This window comes from Anabrus simplex, chromosome 1 (genome assembly GCF_040414725.1).
Source record: "Anabrus simplex isolate iqAnaSimp1 chromosome 1, ASM4041472v1, whole genome shotgun sequence".
NCBI lineage: Eukaryota > Metazoa > Arthropoda > Insecta > Orthoptera > Tettigoniidae > Anabrus > Anabrus simplex.
Genome location: NC_090265.1, coordinates 941,342,934 through 941,369,978, shown reverse-complemented (window position 1 = coordinate 941,369,978; position 27,045 = coordinate 941,342,934). Strand labels below are relative to the sequence as shown.

The 27,045-nt window shown below is 38.2% G+C and overlaps 1 protein-coding gene across 3 annotated transcripts in view; it reads left to right on the top strand.

Moving 5' to 3' along the window:
* mahj (LisH and WD40 domain-containing protein mahjong) overlaps positions 1 to 27,045 on the top strand; it is a 460,349-nt gene that overhangs the window by 354,501 nt on the left and 78,803 nt on the right. For all 3 annotated transcript variants that reach the window (XM_067136681.2, XM_067136682.2, XM_067136683.2), the window contains 2 exons: positions 13,741 to 13,983; positions 14,092 to 14,290. In XM_067136681.2, coding sequence (XP_066992782.2) covers positions 13,741 to 13,983; positions 14,092 to 14,290 — 442 coding nt within the window. The remainder of the gene's footprint in view (positions 1 to 13,740; positions 13,984 to 14,091; positions 14,291 to 27,045) is intronic.

Sequence of the window (27,045 nt, the reverse complement as noted above, 5' to 3'; positions counted from 1 at the left end):
TTTTCTCGCGCAATTAACACGCTTTGACAAAAAATACAGGCAAAAACTTTGGATGCGTAAACTATTCAAGGAATTCAGATATTTAAAAATTATTTATAAATCATTTACATTTAAAAGATTCATCAGAAATAGTACAGTGGAACCTCAATTGTCTGTTTTTGGAGGGACCATGAAAAAAAATCGTACAACACGGGAAAACGGAAAATCCGGGAACAAATGAACCATCAACAATTTGGCTAAATTTCACAAAAATGAAATATGTATTATTATAATCTTATAAACACTCCAAAACCAAACCAAACCAAACTACAGTCCCAATGGACCTTCTCCCTACCAAGCGACCGCTGCTCATCATGAAAGCCTGCAGATTACGAGGTTACACATGGTCAATGTGACAAATCCTCTCGGCCGTTATTCCTGGCTCTCTAGACCAAGGTCCCCATCTCACCATTCGATAGTTCCTCAATTAAAGGTAATCGTAGAATGATTGAACCTGGAATAAACTCTCATATGCAGGTAAAATTGCATGACCTCGCCGGGAATCGAACCCGTGCACTCCAGGTGAGAGGCAGACAAGTTAGACCGCAGGACTGGCTTGAAACATTAACTATCGGTACGCGACTTAAAAATCTCGAAACTTTACATTCAGTTTTACTGGAGAAACTTCGTAAGTTTATTGTCAAAACTTCTTTTAATTCAGCAACTTTGATCAGCCAAACTTCGAAAAATCTAATACCGGTAACGCCAAGCCAAGCAACATGATATAGATGTTGATTCGGCCACAAGTAGTTTTTAATTCTCTAATCTAATAAAATAAAGCACATTAGATACAAAAGCGCCCAACATAATGGCGAAATCCCTTTTTTTTTAATCTTCCATTTTAATTTGGTTACCGGTAATGGTAGGCAGTTGATGGAAATCGTGTTCCGCATAAATTAGGCCTACAGTACATAAAATTTTAAAGGTTATGTTGAATTCGAGAATATGGTTTCGAATGTAAATATTGATTCTCTAAAATTCTCAAATACATTATATTCAGTTCTGCCCATCACTAATCACAATCAAATAGGAAAGAGAAAAAATATCATCAAAACAGAAATTATGCTTATTCGTGACCTTGAGCTCAGCTGGAAAGTGCGCTCGCTGTACAAGTCGGTACGAGTGCGAAATGCTAGAAAAGTTTTTAATGTAACGTGCGCAAATAAAACTACTGCAATTTTTATAACATTTTAACACAAAAACATGAAATTCCCAGTCCTATATTAGGACAAAAACAGTAATAGGCAATCCCAAAACTTCCCATGGCTCTATGTATGTAAGGTGCAACATCTGTTCTGGTCTCGATAACGTAATCGTAAACGATGATATTAAAATACTAAATTTGTGTTAAGAAGGAGCAGTTGCGATTTCTGCCTGAAAGCCCAGTGACTATACAATGCCCTGAGGGAAGTGCCGGAAACCTGTTCGGCGATACAATTGAAAAAAGTATAATGTAGACGTTTTGCAAGTACGAACATTTGACGAAACTCGTTCCATCTTCAAATAGAGCTGTCGAAACACGTTCTGTCGCCTTCCAATTGTTGTGGCCACTCTCTGCTTTATGATTTCCGAGGATTCTCTAAACAATACCACCTGACTGCGATGCTAAGATGGTCCCTTATACAAATCCACCGCCGATCGCATTTCCAGTACAGTAGGTACTTCCTCTAATTATCGCAATGACGGGACGTTAACACCAAGATCCGTAAGTATGCCGTAGCCGTCCTTTCGTGAAATACAGTTTCTTGAAAAACGCGTGATCAAGGATTTAGCATTGATGGGACTGAAATTTCTGGACGGTTGATCCGGGAAATCGTTTCTTCGAGGAACGGATAATACGGGATTTTTACAATGTGATTTAATTGGGATGCTCGCGGGACCACATAATTTGAACGGAGAATACAGGAAAACGTAGTTTCCGGGAATGTATAATCGAGGTTCTACTGTTTAAACACAATTGGTTCAACTCACTTTCTGTTATCGTCATCTGGCGCAAAATTCCGGCATGAGATTTTTCTGAAAAGTCAAATAGGGTACATCAGGTAAGTTTGACACGTGGGTTTGAAGTACCAATACTGGAAAATATTCTTCCCTTTACAAGCTGACAGTACGACCTGAAGTGAAATAAACATGAACTAATAATATTATAACAATGACATACTGTTATTTAAAGTTTTAAACTTCATAATTGATCTGTATTGAACTGAGAATCACAATGTTAAAAAGAGAGGTGTTCCACCTATTCAATACAATGATAAACTGTTGTACAAAGTTATGTCCCAACATGTTTAATTTGGTTTGAGACCGGTTTCGACACACATTTCTGCCATCATCAGCCGATAGAAAAAACATGGCAAGAAGTACACAATTATCAACACACAAGAAAACACATAAAAGGATAACTGTAACACATATAACACTTTCCCATACCTGTGCTCAATTTCTGTTCTTACTTCCTCTTATACTTCATGGCAAGCTAAATAAGGTGAGCCTCATAGTATTACTTATCTTACCATTTTTTCCTGTTTTTTTTTTTTTCCTAACTTATTTTCCTTTTTCTATAGATATCATGAATCCATATCAATACTGATAAGTTTATATCCTACAATATACTCTATGAGTTTTTATATATATATCACTATCCACCTTTAGAAGTACCAAAAACAAAATCATGTTATTCGTTACCTAGCAGCAAGGGTATTCCTTGGCTAGCAACAATTGTAAATTATGCTGCATCCTTCAAGATCCTTTTTAACCTCAAGATCTAATATATTGACTTCGAAGCTTGCAGCAAGAGTGCTCAAGAACGTCGCACTGCTTATGATCTCTACAAAAATTTATCCTCATAGAAAAGTGTTACGTTTCACTTGTATCCTTCAGTTCTTTTAACATTCACAGCAAGAGTGTAAAAACTACTTGAACTTCAATTGTTCACTTCTTCATGAAAGTGTTATATGTGTTACAGTTATCCTTTACTGTGTTTTTTTTTTTTTTTTTAAATATAATTGTATACTTCTTGCCATGTTTTTTCTATTGGCTGATGATGACATAAATGTGTCAAAACCGGTCCCAAACCAAATTAAACATGTTGCGACATAAGTTTGTACAACAATTTATCATTGTATTGAATAGGTGGAACCTCTCTCTTTTTAATATTGTGATTATGACATACTGTCCCCGTTTCTACCATCAAGGTAATTTGCCCCACACTAGTGAACCGCTCCCAGGGGTGCTCAGTTCAAACTATGATTTAAAAAATTGCCCTAACATTACATACACCCTGGATTTGATGGGGAACATATAACTAAATATGGACATGGTGAGGTCAACTAAAAACTACTAACAAAGCAAAGCGAGGCATGGCGTCAGTTTTTGGAGGAAATCTGTTTATTAAAATAAACAAGAAAGTATGAAGAAGAAAAAACGAAGAAAAAAAAAAGCAAAAAGTCTCAAATGATCCAAATTTTTACACGATTCAGTTTTTCCTTCGGCTTGATAAAGCCATCTTGAGAATCAAAAATATACGTACAATGTATGTCGACACAAATACTTAACATATCAAATCAAATCTTGAAGTTTCATTAATTTTACACCTTGGGCTTGCATGCTCGCACCATGCTTCTGGCTGTACTTTTTGTTAACACTTTGAACTGTAGATGAGTACGTTCCCCTTTCCTTCGCACTTGACATTGCAGTGGAGATCCCTAACCTTAAGAAAAGACGTGATTTAAAATTGCGCAAAAAGGGGAGACAAAAACTAATCAAACTGTACAAAATATAACACACTGAGTGGTGAAACATCCTACACACAAATATATACACATCGAATCATGAGCAACCTCATGAGCACAACAAACAATGTGGATCAGAATAGCACAAAATCAAAATCACGTAAATGGCAAATATACACATTCAAAGAAACAAAAACATGTCATATTTTCCAGGGCTCACCAAGAAAAGCATGTGGCATTCACGCAACTTTCATTCACTCAAAGCCTCGATGGAATATATAAGGAAACAAATTACACTTTAAGAAACACTTCCTATTCAACGCAGGTTCCTGAAATAAATTACATGACCAAAAAAAAAAACAGAGTAGGCTTTAACTTTCAACACACAATTCAACGTTTTATCCTGAAAAAGATTACTTGACACAAAATATTCCTCAGAGCGGTTATATCCTGAAAGAAAATCCAAACTAAACGCCGCGATAAAAATTCATCAACATTAACATATAGTGACATGGACAAAAAAAAAAATTCATGAAGTGTAGGCCACTCAAATAAAACTCTCCTCGGTAGACAAACATATCACCCTCGCCAACACACAGCGGAATGACTCAAAGCAGAGATTCACGTCTCCCAAAATAATGCAGCAAACATCAAAACCACAGGTCCAACCCTTCACACACTCTGCTCAACAGTCTACCCGAGGCAAGTCACACAATCAAGAAAAATGCAGGCTTTTCAGATGAGGAACGCGTCCTCTTACTCAAAATCACACTAAATGATATCTCGTGTCTTAAAGTTAGTGAATCTGGAAAAGTATATAAAATGACGTCGTCTAACATACGTTCACATGAAAAGAAACAAGACCGCGCCGGTCACAAATCAAAGCACTCGTGCTCAAAGTTAAACATGAATAATAAAGTGGCCAACTCGGTAATGAATATGATAAATTGAAACTAAGAAATTGCGGCATTGACAATCGATCATATCTGAACAACGGAAAGTTACTGAAATATCTCTATCCTACAACTCGAGAAACTTGCATCGATGATAATAATAAAATAATAATAAATTTTACAGTAAATTTATTCTAACATTTGAAATTTGAAATACGAAACCGCGTTCGCGGAACTTGTGAATCAATTACTAATTTACAAACTTGATATAAAAAATAGTCGTGAAGATGACACTATCAACATTTGCTGAACCAAACTCCACCGTCTCACACACACTCATTCACACATCATGCAATAAATCCCAGAAAACGTGACAGCATGTTTCCATACACTTTGAGCTCCCATTAATAATACTTCAATCTAGTCTTTCCTGACTTTAATTTGAATTCTTATTTACATTTAAGCCCCGAGACGTACACTGTGTCTCAAACAACAAAGCAAAACAAATCAAAAATATATATGAGGCTAAAACAAGAAATTTACTCGTAAAAGAAATGACGCTAACCACTCAGCTAAATAAATCAGAATACACTATAAGAAAGCAAGCTGCGACCTTATGCAAATGGTCCACATTCACTTTACTATTATATTTATATTAATAAGCTTCCTAACATTTACATTAAATAGGACACTGTCCTTCCAAACTAAACAAAATTTACTGTCATTAAATATTAAAACTAACCCATCCCTTTTTGCAACATTAACACACGTTCACACTCACACAATTACATTGAAAATTCTGTACTCGTCTATTTCGTTGACTTATCGCCGCCAGCCTTTCAGGACAGCTGGCCCCCATCGTGTTTTAGCCAGCCATATCGATGATGATGCCTTAAAAAATGACTTGAGTCACTCATTTGATCTCCATTCTTTTGTCGAAAAGTGATGTCGTATTTTCCGTCTCTACTTCTGGATGTCGTCTAAAACATCCCCTCGTTCACGATATAGAAACTAGGTCAAGATTAAACCAGCCAGTTACTAGAATATTACAGCCGGGGTAATTTCCACTGACCATGAAACCAGTTCCCATTCATTCGTGGAACAAGTCTTATCTAATCCTGTAACTAGGTTACATATTTCCCATTTAAAAGCTGGAGTGGAAATCGTAAAGTTTATGTCCTCGGGAAACTATTTACACAGGCAGGCTACTATGCATTCAAAAATCGATTCTGGAAATCTAAAGTTAAATGCCATTATCCCAGTATTTGAAAACTTGAATAGATTAAATGCAGACTGAGCGTCTTCCAACAAAATTTACAAGTCCCCACACGATCACTCGCGTAAATGAAAACTACTACTCACGATGTTACCTGCACAGAATCTCACCGAATAATAGGGTCGCTAGCCCACGCGGTCATCGTTTTTATTCATTCGTCCTCTAAGACGCCGTTGTATCCTCGATCGGGGCCTTCACTTCCATAGACCAGTGCCTAGCCATATTGACACTGGCTCTATCATTTCATTGACTCAACACATCGCGTACCTGACGCTTACTTCAAATGTGTGTTTGCAGCTCGTATAGCCTCTCGCTGGGCCTCCGAAATGTTCATTGGAGTTCTTTTGTTCCCTTGTTCTGCTTTTTCTACGTTACGTCAAAATTCCTCCTTCTAAACTTAGCTGGCGAGCAAACAAACCCGAGCTCCAAGCTCCCTGCAAAAATTGCAACATGTGCTGCTGAATGTAGACGTTCCCTGCCAGTCACTAGTTTAATAAAAATGAAATATTCTCTGTACATTTGAATAAGTGACTGATTAATTAAATGAGCACTTCAATAAGGGCTCAATACCGGCAAGAAAAACAACTGTCCAACACAAGAAAGGGCCGGGCATCAAAGGAGGGACTCTGCTAGATTTCCCCAAACCGTTCATATCCAATCTTATACAAGTGACATGTCCATCCCCACCCCCACACCCCCCTTCTTCCTTCTTGCATTCAAAAGTGAATCCCTCGCAGAAATTTTACTTTAGGCATTGTTTATTTTTTAGAACAATGTAACCAAACCCCATGGTGCATCAGCCCTTAAGGACTATGGCCTACCAAGCAACCGCCGCTCAGCCCGATGATGGCTTACAGATTATGAGGTGTCGTGTGGTCAGCACGGGGCCGCTATCTCACCGTCAGATAGCTCCTCAATTGTAATCACGTAGGCTGAGTGGACCTCAAACCAGCCCTCAGATGCAGGTAAAAATCCCTGACCTGCGCGGGAATCGAACCCAGGGCCTCCGCGTAAGAGCAGGCACGCTACCCCTTCACCGCGGGGCCGGCCTAGAACAACGTACGGTGCAAGCTTTCTGCCTTCAGCTGTTACAGCAAGCATTGCCGTTTGCAGTATATCATTGCTTTTCACTTCCGGTAGCATGTACGATAACACTCTATGTCCCTTTCTTATCGATTGTTCAACTTTGTGGCATATGGAAACTAATTGTTGTCGGCCTGCGGTTCCTATTTGGGAGATCAAATATTCATTCACTTTACCCTTCTCAATCACAAAGCGATGAAAATCAATTACTATTTAGTTGAAATCATTCAACATTTTTTGGCATTATGTTCTTCTTCGAAGAAAAAGTCCATTTCCCTTCATAAAATTAATCATCCAGTAGCAGCTAACCTGCAAATTCATAAAATTAATCATCCAGTAGCAGCTAACCTGCAAATCCAAGAGACTTGATTCCATGTGCAGCGGCTATTTCTTGTTCTTTAAAATACAGCATTTCATGAGAAACAGCATATCCAACATTGCATAATAAAATCGTGTATTTAAGCCGATCCTCCTCTACTTGCGGAAACTTTATACCTATTCCCGTATATTTCGGTGTAACTGATCACCGCGAGTTTATATGATGCAGTATTACTCAAATACTTACTCACTGTGGGCTAACAAACAATTTTGAAATTACAGGAAATGCTTGTCCTGTACCCGAAACATGCGTAAAATATGTTTGTACCAGATTGGAATAGTGCCTCACTAGTCACTTCTGGGCTGATTCTCTCATTGAAATAATGCAGTAGTATTTGCTACTGGCTAATAACAGCACATTGCCCTGTATTTGGAATGCCCGCGTTCCCGATAGAAAGGCTGCTACTTCAGTAGTTGACATCTTTATTTGAAAACTCATCCAGAGCTGCGTGATGGATGTTCGAAGTGTGCGTCAAATAAGTGAACATTTCTTTTTCTCCACTTTAGACCCAAAAATACAGTAATAATGATAAGAGCCTGGAAACTAGGCAATTTGCCTTTCTTTTTTTTAAAAAAAATACAAGGTTGATAGAAAGAAATGGCGTATGGCTCTTAATGCCGGGAGTGTCCGAGGACAAGTTCGACTCGCCAGATGCAGGTCTTTTGATTCGACGCCCATAGGCGACCTGTGTGTCGTGATAAGGATGAAATGATGAAGACAGCACAAACACCCAGCCCCTGTGTCAGAAATCGAACCCGGGACTCCTGTGACCAGAGGCCAGCACGCTAACCATTTAGCCATTGAACTGGGCGGAGTAAAAGAATAAGATACAAGAGTGCGGTGGTGGTGGTGAATGCTGTTGTAAGAGGAAGCACAGCGTGGTAACCGTCCTTTCTTAACAATCTAAGACAAAGAAGACGGACCCTTCAAAAATGAAGATATCGACAAAAGAAGGGGAAGGACCATGAAAGGTGTGAAAATGGAAGACTCCAAAGGCTTTGCAAACCTAATACTCTCAGTGTCAGAAGAAAGCAAAAGTTGACCAAAAGTTGGATAGGAAAGATGAAAGTGAAGAGCCTGACACAAGTAAGCGGAAGCAATAGTAGACTCAGCTAAAGCTCCCTGATCGCTGACCCTCACTAAGATTAGTAACTACCAACGGGTGGACTTCTCTCAAGAATGAAAATTACTTGGTGGTGACTGGCCATTTCATTGATGAAAGTTGTTTTCTTATGTTGTATTTATTGTTTTCTTGCAAATTTGTTGACAGAGATACAGCAGAAAACAGTACCAAAGAATTGAAGAACTTCACAGCAACATGGGGAAATAACAGGAAGTTCGTTTCTTCTACTACAGACAATGCATCAAATTTGGTAAAAGCGGTGCAGTTGTGTAAACGGTGGCATGTGCCTTGTTCTGCACATAGCTTAAATCAAATTGTAGAAGCTGGTCTAGAAATAATTTCTGATACCAGAGCTAAGGTGAAATCGAGTGTAGAATTCTTTACACAAACCCTTCAAGCACTCGGTATTCAGAAGCAAATGGATTGCCCTATTTTAACTCCCAAAGAAGATTGCCCTACACGATGGAATTCGACGTACAAAATGTTGGAAAGAATCCTACAGATAATAATGGCATGTAGCCTCCGGAGAGGCCTGGTGCAGGTCTTTTGATTTGACTCCCTTGGGCGACCTGCGTGCCGTGATGAGGATGAAATGATGTTGAAGACGACACATACACCCAGTCTCCGTGCCAGGGGAAATAACCAATTATTGTTAAAATTCCTGAACATTATAAATTTTCCAGCTAACTCATTCCTGTTTGCCAGCGTTTCGCCCCCATGTGCTAGGCTGGGCTCATCAGTTGGTACCTAGCACACCTACCAAGACGCTGGCTAGTGCATACCGTGGAGGCCACTGCGTAGGCTAATTGTAGCCACCAGCAGTGCCAATGCACTATGAGAGACTTTGTCTCCTTATCATAAATTGATGCCTGCTTGGCCATCAGATGATATAGATGTTGATTCCCATAGGAAATCTGAAATGTTTGTTCCGAATGAGTAAATTTATAATACCAGTATAAATGGTCCGTTATTGGACATTATAAATTTTCCAGCTAACTCATTCCTGTTTGCCAGCGTTTCGCCCCCATGTGCTAGTCTGGGCTCATCAGTTGGTACCTAGCACACCTACCAAGACGCTGGCTAGTGCATACCGTGGAGGCCACTGCGTAGGCTAATTGTAACCACCGGCAGTGCCAATGCACTATGAGAGACTTTGTCTCCTTATCATAGATTGATGCCTGCTTGGCCATCAGATGATATAGATGTTGATTCCCATAGGAAATCTGAAATGGGGTCTCTCTCTGTCAGTCAGCTTCATCTAGGCTCGCTGACTAGCTTAGCTTCCTTTCACAAGTACCTGATAAATTTGATGGAGCATGAACTACTGCTGACGTTACCCTATGTAATATGTTATCCTCTTTATTCAATGTGCTTTTTCTGTGTAAAACAAAGATCTTACATTGTGGAGTACATTGTTTGGTTGGAAAGTAATTGTTCGGTTAGTAACTTGACTTGTGGTTTGGAGTATGGAGCATCTATTAACGAGTGTCATCTCATCTTTAACGTAATGTAATGCAGAGTGTTTCTACAGAGGTGAGACGATAAATAAAGCACTGTCACCGTTTCAAAGCGTTGCTGTGTCGAAGCATTGATGTAGCTGATGTATATTGAACAACTGGACACTGACACTCCGATAGGAAGTTCTCTTAAATCACCATAAACACTATTCTGAGTTCTAATACCTGTGTTGTTACATAGTCAAAATTATAATTGATCATATTGTTCATGGTACCTGAGTATATCTGTCCCGAACTGAATTGCTAAAGACGAGGTGTGAATGTTACTAATATAACAGTTTATTGCTCAATTTATCCTCCTGTTCAGTACTGCAAGTGTTTTACATCTAAAATTTACTTGTATACGTGTTTCAACCCTGATTGAATCATCTTCAGTAGAAATTAATTGTACATAATAATGATTAAAAACACTTCAAATTAACAATGTGCAGTCTACATCTAATGCATAGATCTTGTTTTGGATGATTTCATGATCTTAAAAGTTTTAATTGTTAAAATTCTTTATGTTTGCACTAGTAATCCACTTAAGTAATATTTTGGATAATTGAATGTCAGCTAACGAGAAAAAAATAGAGAAATTTAGATGATGGCAACAATTATTGTAGTGTTAGGATTGCCTCCCATTGTCCAGTCGATGGTGTGTTCTTATGTGTGGTCTAGTCCCAGGAGGATAACTTGGGCAATAAATTGCTATATTAGCGATTTTAGCTGTCAATACAGAAATCATGACTCATATCTTGAGGTTTGAATGATTAAGACAACAAGTCTATATGGTATGACACTGTGATTAACCGGTTTGAGTCCCGTTGGTCGAAAAAAAGTGTCATTCATCAGAATGTTGGCTGGCAGCATAGGAGAAGTGGTGGCATAGGCCTACAATTTCTAATTGCATGCCAGAAGTCTGGATGCAATTCCAATCCTCTTCACAGTGATCATGTGGAATGAGGGCACATGACACTGTTGATGGCGGTTAGTCTGTCAATAGGGATGTTAAGCCTTGAGCAGACCCCTTGGTGCTATTTGACAGGAGGAGGCTATGTTGCAACACTGGGTTTCACCCTTCCCTCCTACTATTATATTATCATGTCCTTCATTTCATCTCATTGACTCTAATGAGGTTTATGTCAGCAAGGCCATCTGGTCGTAAAACCTCGCTACAAAGATTCATCTCACTTCATACCCAACCCCGTAGAGAAATAGAACAAGGTTTGATATGAATGTATACTCCCCTGTTACTAGCTGAAATCGAGAACACAAAACCACCCAGGGATGTTCCTTCCGCGAATGGCAAACCATTCAAATAAATCTAAGAGACATCCCGTAAAGGCATTTATGACCTTTAACAATTTTCTCAGGTGAGCCTCCAAAGGAAGGGCAAGCATGGCATGCCTTAAACAGTGTCTGTTGCCCTTTGTGATTTAATTGTAAATAAGAGATTATGTAAAAGGAATTGATTGTCATATCTCATCCCTTTCTTATTTCTTTTAGCACTCTCACAACAAGAAATGAACATGATGTTATTTGCAGATGATATTGTGATTTGGGGAGAAGACGACAGGAAGGTTCAAGAACAGTTGAATGTGGTGAATGGGAAGATTGAAGAATGTGGATTGAAAATAAGTGTAGAAAAGAGTAAAACTCTTGTTATGACTAGAGGGGAGAAAGAAGGGAAAGGTCAGATTAGACTTGCAGACAAGCACCTGGAAGTAGTGGAAACGTTTAAATACCTGGGGAGTGAATTAATGGAGAATGCTCGACTGGATGCTGAGATTAGTAAAAGGATTCAAGCTGGAAGTTGTTTCTATCATAGTGTAAGAATATGTTATGGGACAAAGATGTGCCAATGGAAGCAAAGGATACTATGTACAAGATGTATTACGTACCCATAACAACTTACGGAGCAGAAACTTGGACAATCACAAAGAAGGATGAGAGTCGAATACAGGCGGCCGAAATGAAACTCTTGAGGAGTATGATACAGAAGAGTAGAAGAGACAAAATAAGGAATGAGAAAATCCGGGAAGAAATTGGAGTGGAAAAAATGAATGATAGAATAGAGAAGAGCCGACTAAGATGGTTTGGGCACATAAAGCGAATGAGCGACGAAAGAATGCCAAAAAAGGTGGTGGAAATGCAAATCCAAGGAAGGAGAGGCCGTGGACGACCACGATTGAGATGGAAGGATACCATCCAACGCAGTATTATAGAAAGAAACCTGGACTGGGACACAGTGTTGGAGGAGGAGTGGTGGAAAGACCGAAGAAAGTGGAGAGGAACCATATTTGCCCCTACCCGGCTACAGCTGGATAAAGGGAAATGATGATGATGATGATGATGATAACAAGCATCGAAGTTTAATTCGCGGTGAGGCTTTCATGATTTGTTCCTTAAACTTTTCTCCATCTTCGGAGGCTGTCTTTTATGGGGTGATTTTTGTTTCTTTTATTGTTTTGTGAGATATTATGGCAAATCAGGGAATATGAAGAACAGCACCAGTTTTCAGTTTCCATCTCTTTCTAGGAATTTCAACATGTTCGCCTTGTATTACAAATGAGCCTGATTTAACTATAAATTCATTAGCTCAATTGAACATTGAGGCCTTTGGTTCAAAGGGTCCATGTTTGATTCCTGGCTGGTTCAGGGATTTTAATCATATCTGGTAAATTCCTTTGGCTGGGTGGTTGTGTTTGTAACAACACACTCCTCTTCATTTCACATAGCATGGTGCACTGCCAAACTCTACAGAAACACACATTAGTTAATACATCCCTCTATACAGGACTGGGATCAGGAAAGGCATCCGCCGTAAAACAGGACCAAATACACACGTATGACACAGCTCACACCCATGACCCCACCAGGGTGTGGGAAAAGCAGGCCTGGTAAGAAGTTTACTGATTTCATCCCACCCAATGTAGTCAGATTATGAAGAATGGACAAGGAATCTTAGCACACTAAGCTGTAATTGTTGTCATGTTAAAGACCTCTCATAGTGCAGTACACAAATTAACTTGGTCTTTGAAACTATCCAATAGAAACCTTTTCACTACAAGATGACTGTGCAACTGGAACATTGAAATTGGTATGCTGGCCACCTAAATGACACTACTTCAGAAAATCTGCAAGTTAATGTGTGAGGCCTTACAATTTATCACCACCACCACTGTTGGTTTGACAACTGCTACACGCTCGGCGACAGGCTGCTGGAAATTCTAATCCATAAAGTTATGTTTTTTGTAACTTTTTTAATCAAATATACATTTTGAACCAGAATGCTTAAAAATTACTTTTATGTTTAAGTTGGTCATGTACATTTTCCTCATGAATCCAGTAACAAAAGAATAAACTTTTAAGTCATTTTGTAAACCCGTAGTTTAGTTTATGATTTTTAAATCATGTGTAGTCTTTAAACTCATCCAAAAATTTTACTTCTAAATATGAAGTTAATTGCCAGTATAACAAACCAAAGCAATATATACCTAATACAGCAGTAATGATTTTATATAAATGCTTAAATTTATTTAGCTGTTTTATTAGTATATTCCCACCTGGTAAAATTCTAACACTTCTAAAGTAAAAAATATCTGAGTTTTCTCTATTTTAAAAAAATAAAAAAAAATAAAAAGAATCTTTAAAAGTCTTCCAAACTGTATGTTCTTTTTGTAGATATCATTGTTTTCTAAAGAGTTTTCTTTCCAGGAAGAGTGATCGAACCATCAACATTACTAGTACCCCTACGTCAAGTGGTTCCTGTCGCTCCCTTCAAAAGCAGACATCTTGGGAACAGTCAAACATCATTAGTACATCCTCTCCTATTATAAAGACTTCAACTGGGACTGAGTCACGTGTAACGCTAGATTCAATCATAACCGAGTACCTGACCAATCAACATGCACTTTGCAAGAATCCTGTTGCACCATGTCCGCAGTTCAATTTATTTGTGTAAGTACTCAATGTAGAAGGATTTTTTTAAAGAAAGTATTCCTGGTTTAACATAGAACTTTCTTAAATTCACTCATGTTTTAATTAACTAATGTTGTTCTATTACAGACCCCATAAATGCCCTGATCCCAAAGCCAAGAATTCAGCCCCTACAAATTTTGCCATACGTGTTTCAAGACGAGCATTGGCTTTAGGTGGAATGGACAGCCTCAGACATGACAGAAGACTAGTTCATAGTCGTTTCTGTCCTGTCAGGACATTCCGGTTAAATGATGAAGATGGTTTCTTTACATGCTGTGAATTTCTGGTGAGCCCAACATTCAATTTAACTACACACCATAACATTGTTATTTACCCCAACTTGTTCTGTAACATGCTAGCCCATACTTCATAAGTTTTTCTGAACTCTGAAGTTAATGTGATCTGATAAAAGTTGGATTGATGATAGATTTCCGAATGACTGTTATTATTTATTCTTCAATGAAATTCTCACACATGACAATCATGGGTGTATTATATTATTATAATCCAGTTCATAGTGTTTATTGTATTTAACTTACTGCAATATGTTCAGGTGATTGTGAAAAAATAATATTCTTCCCAAATTATATATTCCGTTATCTTGTGAAAAGATACTTTGTAATAATCAAAATAATCAGGCAAAGCTGACTATCACTGATCATACTGTTTCCCCAAGATTCTTTCTAGTACATATAACATTCTTCACTGCCTTCTATTGATACAGTGCCCACTGTTTACAAAGAATGACCATGAAAATTCTGCTAACAATGTGAAAATACTGCTGGTATCACTGGGAAAACTTCAAAACCAGTCCTTCAATTGGAAATGAGAATTTGTAAAATAAGTTATATTTACAGCAGCAACAGTACTCCACTCTACGCAATATAGTTGTTGAACCCATCATGGTGAGGTTTAATAATAATAATAATAATAATAATAATAATAATAATAATAATACCTCATAGACATTTGGAATACTGAAAAAATGCCCGAAGAGTGGAATATGGCGATAATACACCCTTTACATAAAAAAGGTGGTAGATCAAATCCCAACAATTATCGGGGGATATCATTGCTGGATATCACTTACAAAAAATTTTCAAAGTTATTATACATGAGGATTCAAGAACAACTTGACTGTGAACGTGGAGAATACCAAGGAGGATTTCGTCCAGGGAGAAGTTGTCCAGATCAAATTATCAGTTTAATGTGGATTATGAAACATCATAGGGTTAGAAACAAAAAGTTAGTTATCACTTTTGTTGATTTTAAAAAGGCGTATGATAGTATCCATCGTGAGTCATTATTGAATATCCTAAAAGAATTTGGTTTACATCCAAAATTTATTCACCTTATTGGAATTACCCTTAGGAACACTAAATCTAAAGTCAGATTTAGAAATGAACTCTGAAAGCCATTTGGCATTAATACTGGACTTCGGCAGGGAGATGGACTCTCACCGTTATTGTTTAATTGTGTGTTGGAAAAAATCATGCGGGAATGGAATAAGATGTGTCAACCTAACATCAAGATTGGCAGAAAAATAAGACTCAATTGTTTAGCATTCGCTGATGATCTTGCACTACGTGCTAATGATATGGAAGAAGCTAAATTGCAAATAGAAGAACTTGATAACATAGCAAGAAAAGTTGGATTGCAAATTTCATATGAAAAAACAGAAATAATGCCAACCTTCCCTGTTACAGCACCAACCATTACCTTAGCCAATACCAAACAAATTAAAATTGTGAATAAGTTCAAATATCTTGGTGAAATTATAACTTGGAACTCCCAATGAAAAATCATCAGTAGAAAGCAGAACATTTAAGTTTAAAAAAACACAACGAATTACTTGGCCAACGTACAAGAAAAAGATCTCTTTCACTAAATGCTAAACTTCAACATTACTGTTCCGTCATTAAACCTGAAGCGACTTATGCTTGTGAAACACTATTTAAATTGAACACCGAAGCAACAACTGATACACTGCAAAAGGTTGATAGAAGGATACTCAGAACAATCATTAATAAAAAACATCAGGTGGATGGACAATGGAGATTATTGCCTAATGCAGTGGTTTATAGGGAAAGTGAATCTATAATAGATGCGATGAGAAAAAGAAGAATTGCCTTTTTCTGTCATCTTTCTAGATTAAATGATAATAGGATAATAAAACAACTATATAATTACTTTTGGAAAAGTAAAACAAAAAATAATTGGTTTAAAGAAATTCAGAATGATATAGAAGAGCTGAATATTACAATGAAGCAAATTGAAAATAGAGAAGAAAAAAGGATTCTCAAGAACAAATAAATAAGATTGTCATTAAAAACTGTACAACACAATGTGTCATATCTGATGAAGAAAGAGCAGCCAGGTCAGCCAGAATGAAGAGGTTTTGGGAAAGGAAGAAGATGATGCAAGCTAAATCTTCAGTTAATTCTTTGTTAACATAAATGTATTTGGGTTTGATTTAAGTGCTCCAATGTGGGCGTAAACTATGTAAATAAATAAATAATAGTAATTAATAATAATAATGTGACACATGATCCGCAACCATGTCATTGACATCACAGATTTCTGATGTCACTAGACCTTTGCCAACTGACAACTTCTCTCTTACAGCACCCCAATCCTCATCATTATCAGTTGTCACAGGGACATTTGTTTCACCAGGTGTTGTACCATGTCCCTAAAAAAAGTTTAAATGGCAAATTAACCCCTTAGTGAAACAAAAACATTTTATACAAAAACAGAATATCCACAGCCTGTTTCAAGTCAACCGACCGGATCTGGAATGGGAAAAATGAAGCACGTAATTGACAATGGTCAAAGGAATTGTTCTGTCTGGTGAGGGCTGTTGCACTCCAGGGCAATGATCAACTAATGAGAAATTAAATCATACGATATAAACTTCATGGTTTTGATCCGTATTGAATTGTGATGCAATGTTTATTGCATAATATAGCATCGAAAAGGTGGAGCATTACGACATAAGTTTAGTTATTATTGTGAGAAATTAAATGATTGTGGAAAGTGTTGCTGGAATGAAAGATGACGGAAATCCGGAGTGCCCAGGGAAACACGTTCTACCTCTGCTTTGTCCAGCACGAAGCTCTCGTGGAGTGACTGGGAATTGAACCACCGGAGCAGCAGTGAGGAGTCTATTGTTCTACAGTCTGCACCATGGCAGGGTTTGTTTTATACAGAAGACCAACAAAATACAGTACCCTTATATAACAACATTTAGAATCTTACCTTGAAAAAGCCTGCTTTATTAAAGCAATTGGCGATGGTCCGCACTTCGACACCTTTTTATGCAGCGGAGATGAAATTCATTGCATCCAATAAGGTGATGCGGTTGATGGTCTTCGCTTCGATACTTTTCCATGCAGCAGAGAGAGTTCTTTTATCTTTTAATCTCCATACTTTTATTTTCTTCTGTCCTATTTCTTTTACTCTCACAATTTTTCCTATTTTCAATTTTGCCACCACTACTCTGTGGTCTCCATCAAACGCTTCACCTGGTAGTGCTATTACATTCATTAGCTGTTTATGATTTATTTTCTCCACCAAAAAATAATCAATTGTTTTTGTCCCAGCCATATCTAGTGATCTTTCTACTATTCTTCTATCTAAACCAAGTGTTACCCATAATTATTCCATTTCTCTCACAAAAATCAATCAACATATCTCCCTGACTGTTTCTTTTTCCTTATCCAAATGGACCAATCACTTCGTCTTTACCAGTTCTGTCATTTTCAACCTGCACATTGAGGTCTCCTAAGACTATAACTTCCACATCGGTGATTACTTCGTCGAGTGTCTCCAAGAATTCCTCTATATTTTTCTCACTGTTACCAGTTCGGATGGGCATAAACTTGGATGAAATCTTTCACTTCTTCCATCCTGAGTTGTACTCTGATTATTCTACCACTAATGTAGTGCACCCTGTCCACATTTTCATCCAGGATTTTGTTAACAATCACTCCTACTCCTTTGTTTGCCTCACCTCCTCCACTCCAATATGGGGTCTACCCTCTACTCATCCTCTTCACTCCCTTTCCCTTCCACGTGACCTCACTCAGTTCCATCATTGCAACATTCTCCCTCTCCATAAAATCAATCAACTCTTCTGACATTTATTATTCCCACCTTCATAATATTAAATGTTAGTTGTCCAAGTATCACAGTTCCCCCAGCACAAGAACTGTATGTTGCTTTTAGCAGGGTACGCCCTAACCTTTTCCGAGGCTGATAATTACCACCACTCATTTTAGGCCACTCTCAAAGGCATTTTAGAGCCATTAGCCAGCAATTATCCAGGCCGCCCCTTACATGGGGAACAGGTGCCGTTGCGGCTGCCCGTAACATGGGAAACAAACGCTGATGATGAAAAGTGTACTCATACTATTCCCAGAGTACTGGGTTGCCTTGTCCACAATCTCCACCATTCTGAAGTCCATCTTCTCCACTGTAGATTCCGTTGAGGTCTTTGCTCATAACCCTGAGATGGGACCCTTACCAGATGCTACACACTGGGTTTCACATAGGTAGGGGTGCCACTCCCTGGGCAGGGCTGCCTCCAAAGAGGGTCCCTACCTGCTACCAATACTGTTGTTATATTGTTTTTAAGTTCATCTGTGGTGTGAGAATTATTTCTGTAAACATTATTTTTTAGGGTTTCCCACAAATAAAAATCGCACATAGTAAGATTACAATTAAATTAGAATCTAGTGGGTTCCACCTTTTCAATACAAAATACAATGTTGTTGGATGATATTTACAACATTATTTATTACAGAACATGTTTCGGTGTTCAAAAATTGAAAATCCAAAACATGTTCTGTAATAAATAATGTTGTAAATATCATCCAACAACATTGTATTTTGTATTGAAAAGGTGGAACCCGCTAGATTCTAATTTAATTGTGATCTCAGTTCAATACGGACAAAAAAGATGAAGTTCCTTACGTTTAACACAGTAAGATTGCCGTACAGATTTAGTGAGAGATCATTCTAATGAAGTGTTAAATATTGTTGATTTTTTCTTTGATAGAACCCTTTATTTCAGTTTAGGATCCCGTTGTTCTTACTTTATTCACAAGATGTCTGGCTCCACGGCTAAATGGTAGCATGCTGGCCTTTGGTCACAGGGGTCCCAGGTTCAATTCCTGGCAGGGTCGAGAATTTTGACCATAATTGGTTAATTTCGCTGGCGCAGGGACTGGGTGTATGTGTTGTCTTCATCATCATTTCAACCTCATCATGACGCGTAGGTACGGGAGTCAAATCAAAAGACCTGCATCTGGTGAGCCAAACTTGTCATCAGACACTCCCAGCACTAAAAGTCATACGCCATTTCCATTTCATTCACAAGATATCTGTTTCTCTACCTGGATCTGGAGTCCCGGGAAATCTCTCCTGAAATCACCTGCACACCTGTCTACATGACTGGGTTGTTACATGTGTGTCATACATGAAAATCTCTATTCAGGAGTGAATATCACTGGCATTTCAACGGTGTTGTAATGTAATTAATCTAATTAATTCTACTGTAATTCAGTCACATGTGCTCTTGCAGCAAACACATCACTTCACAGCTTCACGGTTTCCGATGACACAAACTCAAGTAACTGACCACCTCGTGGCTATGCAGTGAGTCAGCACGAGGTTATGATTACCACACCACTCAAAGTGTGCATGTGCGTGTCAACTGCCCGTTCCGCTGGAAGTGGGACACATTGTACTTTGTACAATAAGGGAAACTGTTCCAATCAAAACATATAGGCAAGAAGCTTATTGAGAAGATTCAAAACATTTCAACACATTTTCTGAACATCATTTGAAAATATCAAATATTGATTTATTATTTTTTACATCATACCGACACAGATAGGTTTTATGGCAGTGATAGGATAGGAAAGGGCTAGGAGTGGGAAGGAAGCAGCCATGGCCTTAATTTATTTAATTTAGGTATAGCCCCAGCTTTTATCTGGTGTGAAAATGGGAAAACACAATAAACCATTTTCAGGGCTGCCAAGAGTGGAGTTCGAACACACTATCTCCCGAAATTGAGATATATTATATTCTAAGATACACACTAATATATTTATACATGCAAAAAATAAACAACTGATCAGCCCACTGCTATACTGGGGAGAAACACTGGTTATGTCACGATTGAAGAGGCCTGAAGAGCTTAGTTCATGCACAGTCAGTTTAATGGTTCCTTCAGAGAACTTAATTATTGAAATTATCATAATCATTCTCCTTTCCCTTTATTCAGCTCCTGCTGTGTGGGGGTATTTATGCCACATCTCCATCTTCCTTTCTCTCCTTCTGCCATTCCTCTTCCATTATTTTGTCCCAGTCCAGGTTTCTTCTTCTTGCACTTCTCTTTATTGAATTGATCCACCTTGTTCTAAGTCTCCCTCTCACTCTCTTTCCCTTGAACTTCATCTCTATCATCAGTTTCGGTATCCTTTTCTCCTCCATCCTCTTTACATGGCCAAACCGTCTTAGTTTATTCCTATCAATTCTCTTCTTTAGGTTTTCCATTCCAACCTCCTTTCTCATATCTTTGTTTCTCAATCTGTCATTCCTTATCTTTCCTATCATACTTAGGTATTTCATTTTGCTGGCTTGAATTCTACTCTCCTTCCTACTCGTCATTGTCCAGGTCTCAGCTGCTTAACTCAGTATGGCTGCATAATACATTTTATACATTATTTATTTACACTTCCTTGGTACTTACTTATTCCAGACAAGCTTTCTTGCATTCTACTAGAATGCATTGCCTGTTGCACCCTCTTGCTAATCTCCATGTCCAACCTTGTCTTCTGTATTAATTCACTTCCTAGGTATTTGAAACTGACAACAATTTCAAAGCTTTGACCACCAATTTTCACAATGCTTTTCCCTTGTCTTTCTCCTCTTGATATCACCATGGTCTTAATTTTCTCTGCAATGATTATCATACCATACTTTTCAATTTTCTCTTTAAGTGCATAAAGTTGTTCTTGCACTTCCTTGCTGTTCATTCCTCAGACCACAATATCATCTGCAAATATGAGGAGTATAATCTCCTTACTCCTCATATGCTTCCTCTGTCTCCTGTTCAGTTTCATCCATAACCATTAGAAGCAAAAAAGGTGACAACACACTCACTTGTCTTAGTCCTGTGTCATTTCTAAACCATTCCTTCTTTCCAACTGGAGTCTGTACACTGCCAACACAGTTGTTGTACATTACTTGCACCATTTCTATGGTTCATATACGTAGCATACCTGCCAACCCTTCCGATTTACCCAGAAACTTTCCGGTTTTTAACTCGTCTTCCGATTTTCCGATTTATTTTTAATTCTTCCGATTTTTTACTAATATAACCTCGAGTACGTCCAATACTCTTCCCCTAGAATAAGGGATAAATTCTTATGTGCTTGTGTAATTTACAAAACCTAACTTTCAAGCGTGTTAATTTGATGCTTTATTTCGTGAGTGTTTTGTCCGTCGCCCTCGTGTATCGTGTTTCCCGCTCACCACAGCAGCGTGTGCACTTTATACAGCTGGGGATTCGGGGCGGCAATCGTCCTGCACGCAAGAGTCTAGTGCGCTCTAACGACTCAGTTAATCGGGACGAAAGAATGAGTTTGTTATTGTGTTGTTCGCACGCTGTTAACATCGGTTCTGTGCGTAGTTTTGTCGGAGTTGATGGTCATGTGTTTTCCCTTGCTTTTCTGTGCTTTCCCCTCCTGTGTCAATATGTTAATAATGTATGGGACATATTAAATTGTTTTGTATGTGGTAGTTTCGTGTATTTAAGTGCATAATGTTAATGAGTTGAATGTTTTTAAGGGGTTGTGTCGGTGACAGTCTCTGGTATTTTCTTTTCTCGTTATGGCCAAAAAATATAACAAACGTTATCTCCAAGTGTTCAGAGATGCCTATAAATTTCCGTTCATTTTACCAGCCAATAAAGGAAACCACCGTATTTTCTTGCGTAATTGACGCCCTTGCATAATTTACGCATCCCAATATGTTGGGGCCCAAAGTGGGGGAAAAGAATTGTTCACGTATTTGACACACCCGCAACTTCGAACATCCATCACTCAGCTCCAATTGCGTTTCAAAATAAAGATGTCAACTACTGAAGTATATTTGGGGACAAAACATGACGGCCTCAGTTCCTGGAAGCGAGCTGAAAGTCAGTAGTCAATCACACCCTGCACCCTGCTGAGTTAACGAGTTCTAAGTGATTCTTGTTGGTTTTGGAGAGGCTGCCAAACCACTTTCTTCCTCACTCTCTGTAGTATTTACCCTTTCTTCGTGTAGTGTGTAGTAGCCAACTTGGCAGCTCTGGCTGCAGTAGAGGTAGTAAATCCTATAAGTCGCTAATAGACACCGAGCTGCCGCTGGAAAGTAGCGGTGTGAGGCGAGGTCACCATGATTAGTTCCCAACTATAGCAGGCTTCCTATAGCGAAAGCGGGTACTCCAAATATAAGGCAATGTGCTGTTATTAGCCGACAGGAAATCCCACTGCACAAGTTTTACGAGTGTTTTGGTTACGGGACATTCTGTGATCTCAAAATTGCTTGTCAGTCCACGGTATTCGATTAATGCTGCATCATACGAGCTCGCGGTGATCAGTTACGCCGAAACATACGGGAATAGAGCAGCGGGCAGCAAGTATTCAGTGTCCAAATTAAACATCCGCTACCGCGGTTACAGAAGTGCACTTTAAGCGGCCAACAAGTCTCGCAAAGCATTTCGCGCTCATAAAAGCAGCAAGTTTCCGCAAGTAGAGGATTATCTGCTTAACTATATGATTTTGTTACGCAATGTTGGATAAGCCATTTCTCACGATATGCTGTATTTTAAAGAATGAGAAATAGCCGCGGCACGTGGAATCAGTGTCTTGCATTTGAAGGTTAGCCGAGGCTTGATTAATTTTATGAAGAGAAATGGACATTCTCTTTGACGAAGAACAACATTATGCCAAAAAGTGATGAATGATTTCAACCATTTTCATCACTTTGTGCCAACGGCCGTAGCCGTGTTGAAACACCGGATCCCATGAGATCTCCGAAGTTAAGCAACATTGGGCGTGGTCGAGAAGTGGATGGGTTTCCACGCGCTGTTGGTGGGGGGTAAGGGAATGGAGGAGCGGAAAAGAACTGGCCACCCTACCGTACGTAAACTCTGGCTCAGGCACACCTCTGCGGAGGTTCGGATCTGCCTTCGGGCAGAACACACCCTTACCTTACCATCGCTTTGTGATTGAGAAGCGTAAAGTGAAGGAATATTTGATCTCCCCTATAGGAACCGCAGGTCAGACGCGAATCAGTTTCCATATACCAAAGTGGAACAGTCGATAAGAAAGGAACATACAGTGTTATAGTACGTGCTACCGGAAGCAAAAAACAATGGCGTACTGCAATGCTTGCTGTAACAGCTGATGGCAGAAAGCTTGCACCTTACATTGTTCTAAAATGAAAAGCAATGCCTGAAGCAAAATTTTCGCAAGTGATCCACGTTTGTATTCAAGAAAAAGGGTGGATGGATACATCACTCGTACAAGATTGGATACGAACGGTTTGGGGTAATGTAGCAGGGTCTCTCTTTCTATGCCCGGCCCTTCTCATGTTGGACAATTTTCTTTATTTGCCGGTATGTCATTCAGGTCGTATTGTCAGCTCATAATGGGAAGAATATTTTCCAAATACTTCATACCCACGTGTCTAACTTACCTGAATTTTGCTCCAAATGATGATGACCGCAAATGAGTTCAACAAATTGTGTTTGTATTATATTTGATGTATTTTTTAAAATGTAAATGAATTGTAAATAATTTTCTAATATCTGTATTCCTTGAATAATTTATGCATCCAAAGTTTTCTCCTGTATTTTTTGTCAAAAAGTGCGTTACTTATGCGAGAAAAAACGGTATTATGCTTTTTGTTGTGTGTGTCGGTGTGACAAATATTATTATTCTTATGTGTCATATGAGAGTGATTAGGTACATTTTCTTGTAACCATTTTTCTGTTTTCTTAGTTTAAAGATTTTAAATTTAATGGTCAATTCGCATTGTAACTAAATATGTATGCCTTTTTTCCTGACCTTTTTTTCACATAGACAATGCCGGAGTATACCGTATGTGATGAAATCCAAGAATTAAAAAATCTTCCTATATTTTTGGTTTCTAAAAGTTGGCAGGTATGACCTAGTCTATTTTTGACCATGGTTTCCCAAACCTTCTCCCTGGGAACACTATCGTATGCCTTTTTTAGATCTGTGCCATGACCAGATCCTTTCCACAATTTCAATTCTTTTCCATTAAGAGCTTCATGCTGAAGATTGAGTCTACTTCCATTTCTAAAGCCATACTATTTCTCTTGCAACTCTCCTTCTACCTTTCTCTCATTTTCTTCTCTAATATCCTTTCCAGTATTTTTGCCACTTGTGATAAGTGTAACTTAAAAGCTTTTCAGTCTGTTGAACATGCAGGTTACACTATAACATACCTGTAAAATAACCACACTATTAAACAAGAAATAAATAGTTATAGTGTGTATTTTTATTTCTTTGTTTAACGCGTAGAGAGCCAGACAACGATATATCGTTGTTTCGTATATATGTGTAAAGTGCCAACCACGGTATATCATTGTTTGGATAGCGCGTAATTCTACACAAATTAGTACCACTTGGGCCGTCAAATTGCAACATCTTACGTGTCGAGTCCATACAGAATTGTCATTAGATTTTATCTACGCCGCTAGATAGTGCGTAGATTCATTTGTTATCATGCATTGAATGTCTAAAGTCCGTGTTCATCTACGACGTATGATCTCCATGCCGCGTAAGTAAAATGGCGACTAACAGGAGAAGTTATTTTGTTAACGATGACGAACTGGCTGTATATCTTAATAATTTTTAGTGAAGAAGAGGATGATGAAGACTCAGATGAGGAATTCATTCCTCCAACAAGCGAGGAAGGAGAAAGTGAAAGTGTTATTGGGAGTGATAACGGCAAGTTTTCTGTAAACACTCAACCACGTGCTCATTGTCTGAGTGTAAACATTGAAAGCGGTAGTGACCGTCTGACTGACAGTACTGATGATGATGATGAAGATGACGACTGTAACATTATCCAACAGCAACAATTTCCTGTTTTCTGTGAAATTCAGTTAGGTCAAGATTCAAAATACAGACCCTCACCTGATTATTATGAAACTCTTGGCCCGAGACATGCCCCTTCGTCAGACGCAAACCTATAGCGTATTTTTATTTTATTTTTCATGGCTCAATTATGGAACTTCATTACAGAGACAAACAGATATGAGAAATCATGTCTTGTCACCACATGCCAGAGCACAGCAGTGGCACCTGGTTACATTGACTGAAATGAAGGCTTTCATTGCTGTTTTGTTGGAAATGGGTATAACTAGAAGGCCGAGCATATTTTCTTATAGGATCAAAAACTCCCGTTATATTGCATGGTTTGGAAATATGTTCTCAAGAAACTGATTCCAATTGATCTTGAGATTCTTTCTTCTTGTGAACAATGATAATCCTATCACCATCTGGTCACCCTGACTACAACCCATGTGCCAGGTTCGATCCCATTGTTGAACATGCCAATTGTATATTATGATACCATTGTACATAACTCTTAAAAGACTGAAGATAAAAGTGTAAAACTTTACATGTTTATTCATCTGAAATAGGACATTTCGAAGAAGTTATCAATATATCATTGAGTTGAATTTTCTGATTTTTTTCTGTTTTGTTTCTGATTTTTAATTTTTGGTGTTTTAAAATTGTTTGGAAAATATTTGTTTCAAAATACCCAAGAGCATTTTAATGTTATAATTTAGTTCAGCAGTAAGAGTGTCTTCTTGTTAACATTTAATAAAAATTTCAAGTCATAGTTATAATATTTGTGAACTATATAGTCCAGAGAGTGAGAACCTGCAAAATTCTCTAAATCTGTCTGGCACTCTTGGCATACTGTGAGCACCCAGGCCTGGCACTAAGAGGGTTAATAATGTGTTGGTTTTTTTTTACAAGTATGTTATAATGTAATACTGTATTTATTTTGAATCTGTGTGTTCAGCAGACTGAAAAGCTTTTTAAGTTACATTTAACGGAGTCAGCACTGGAAAGTATCGACTTCCTTCTTAACAAACTTGTGATAAGAGTGTATGTGATTTCTCTGTAGTTTTCACACACTTTTTTGTCCCCTTTCTTAAAGACTGGTACTGTTATTCCCTTTCCCCAGTCTATGCCACACGTTTTTGTTTCCATATGCACTTTAATAATCTGTACACCCATTGTAGTCCAACAGGTTCAACAGCCTTTATCATTTGCACTCTAATTTAATCCATCCCTTGTGCCTTCCCCATTTTCATTTTATGGACTGCTAATTCCACCTCTGACATCATTATATCATCTGACAAGTTGTCATCACACTGTATTACTACCACAATTTCTCATATTCAGCAGTTTATCAAAATACTCCTTCCGTCTTTTTATTTCTTCTGGATGTGCTACCTACTCTCCACCTTCCTTTTTCATCAGCTTTTCTTTCCTATTACTTTGTGTAATTATAATTCCATACAGCATTCTTTTACTGCCAGCTCCATCTGTTTCCATCTTTTGTGTAAATTCTTCCCAACTTTTTTTCTCGTACCAGTTTCTTGCATTTCCTTTTATTATCAGAATACTTCCTTTTGCTTTATTCTTTTTTTTAATCTCTATTCCATTCTTGTCATGCTTATTTTTTTTCTTTCACTGCTTCTCTCACCTCATTCCACTACGGTGTCTCCTTTTCCTTCACTCTTGTCATTGTTCTACCCCAGGCACTGTTTGTCCCACTTATAAATGCCCTTTTGAAGTTGGACCATTCATCTTCCACATTTCCTAGTTCAGTAACTGTAATTTGTTGTTCAGTCTCTCCTGTACATTCTTATCTTTTAATTTCCATGCTTATATTTTACTTTCTCTTATCTCTTTTAACTTTTTCATTATCCCCACTCAT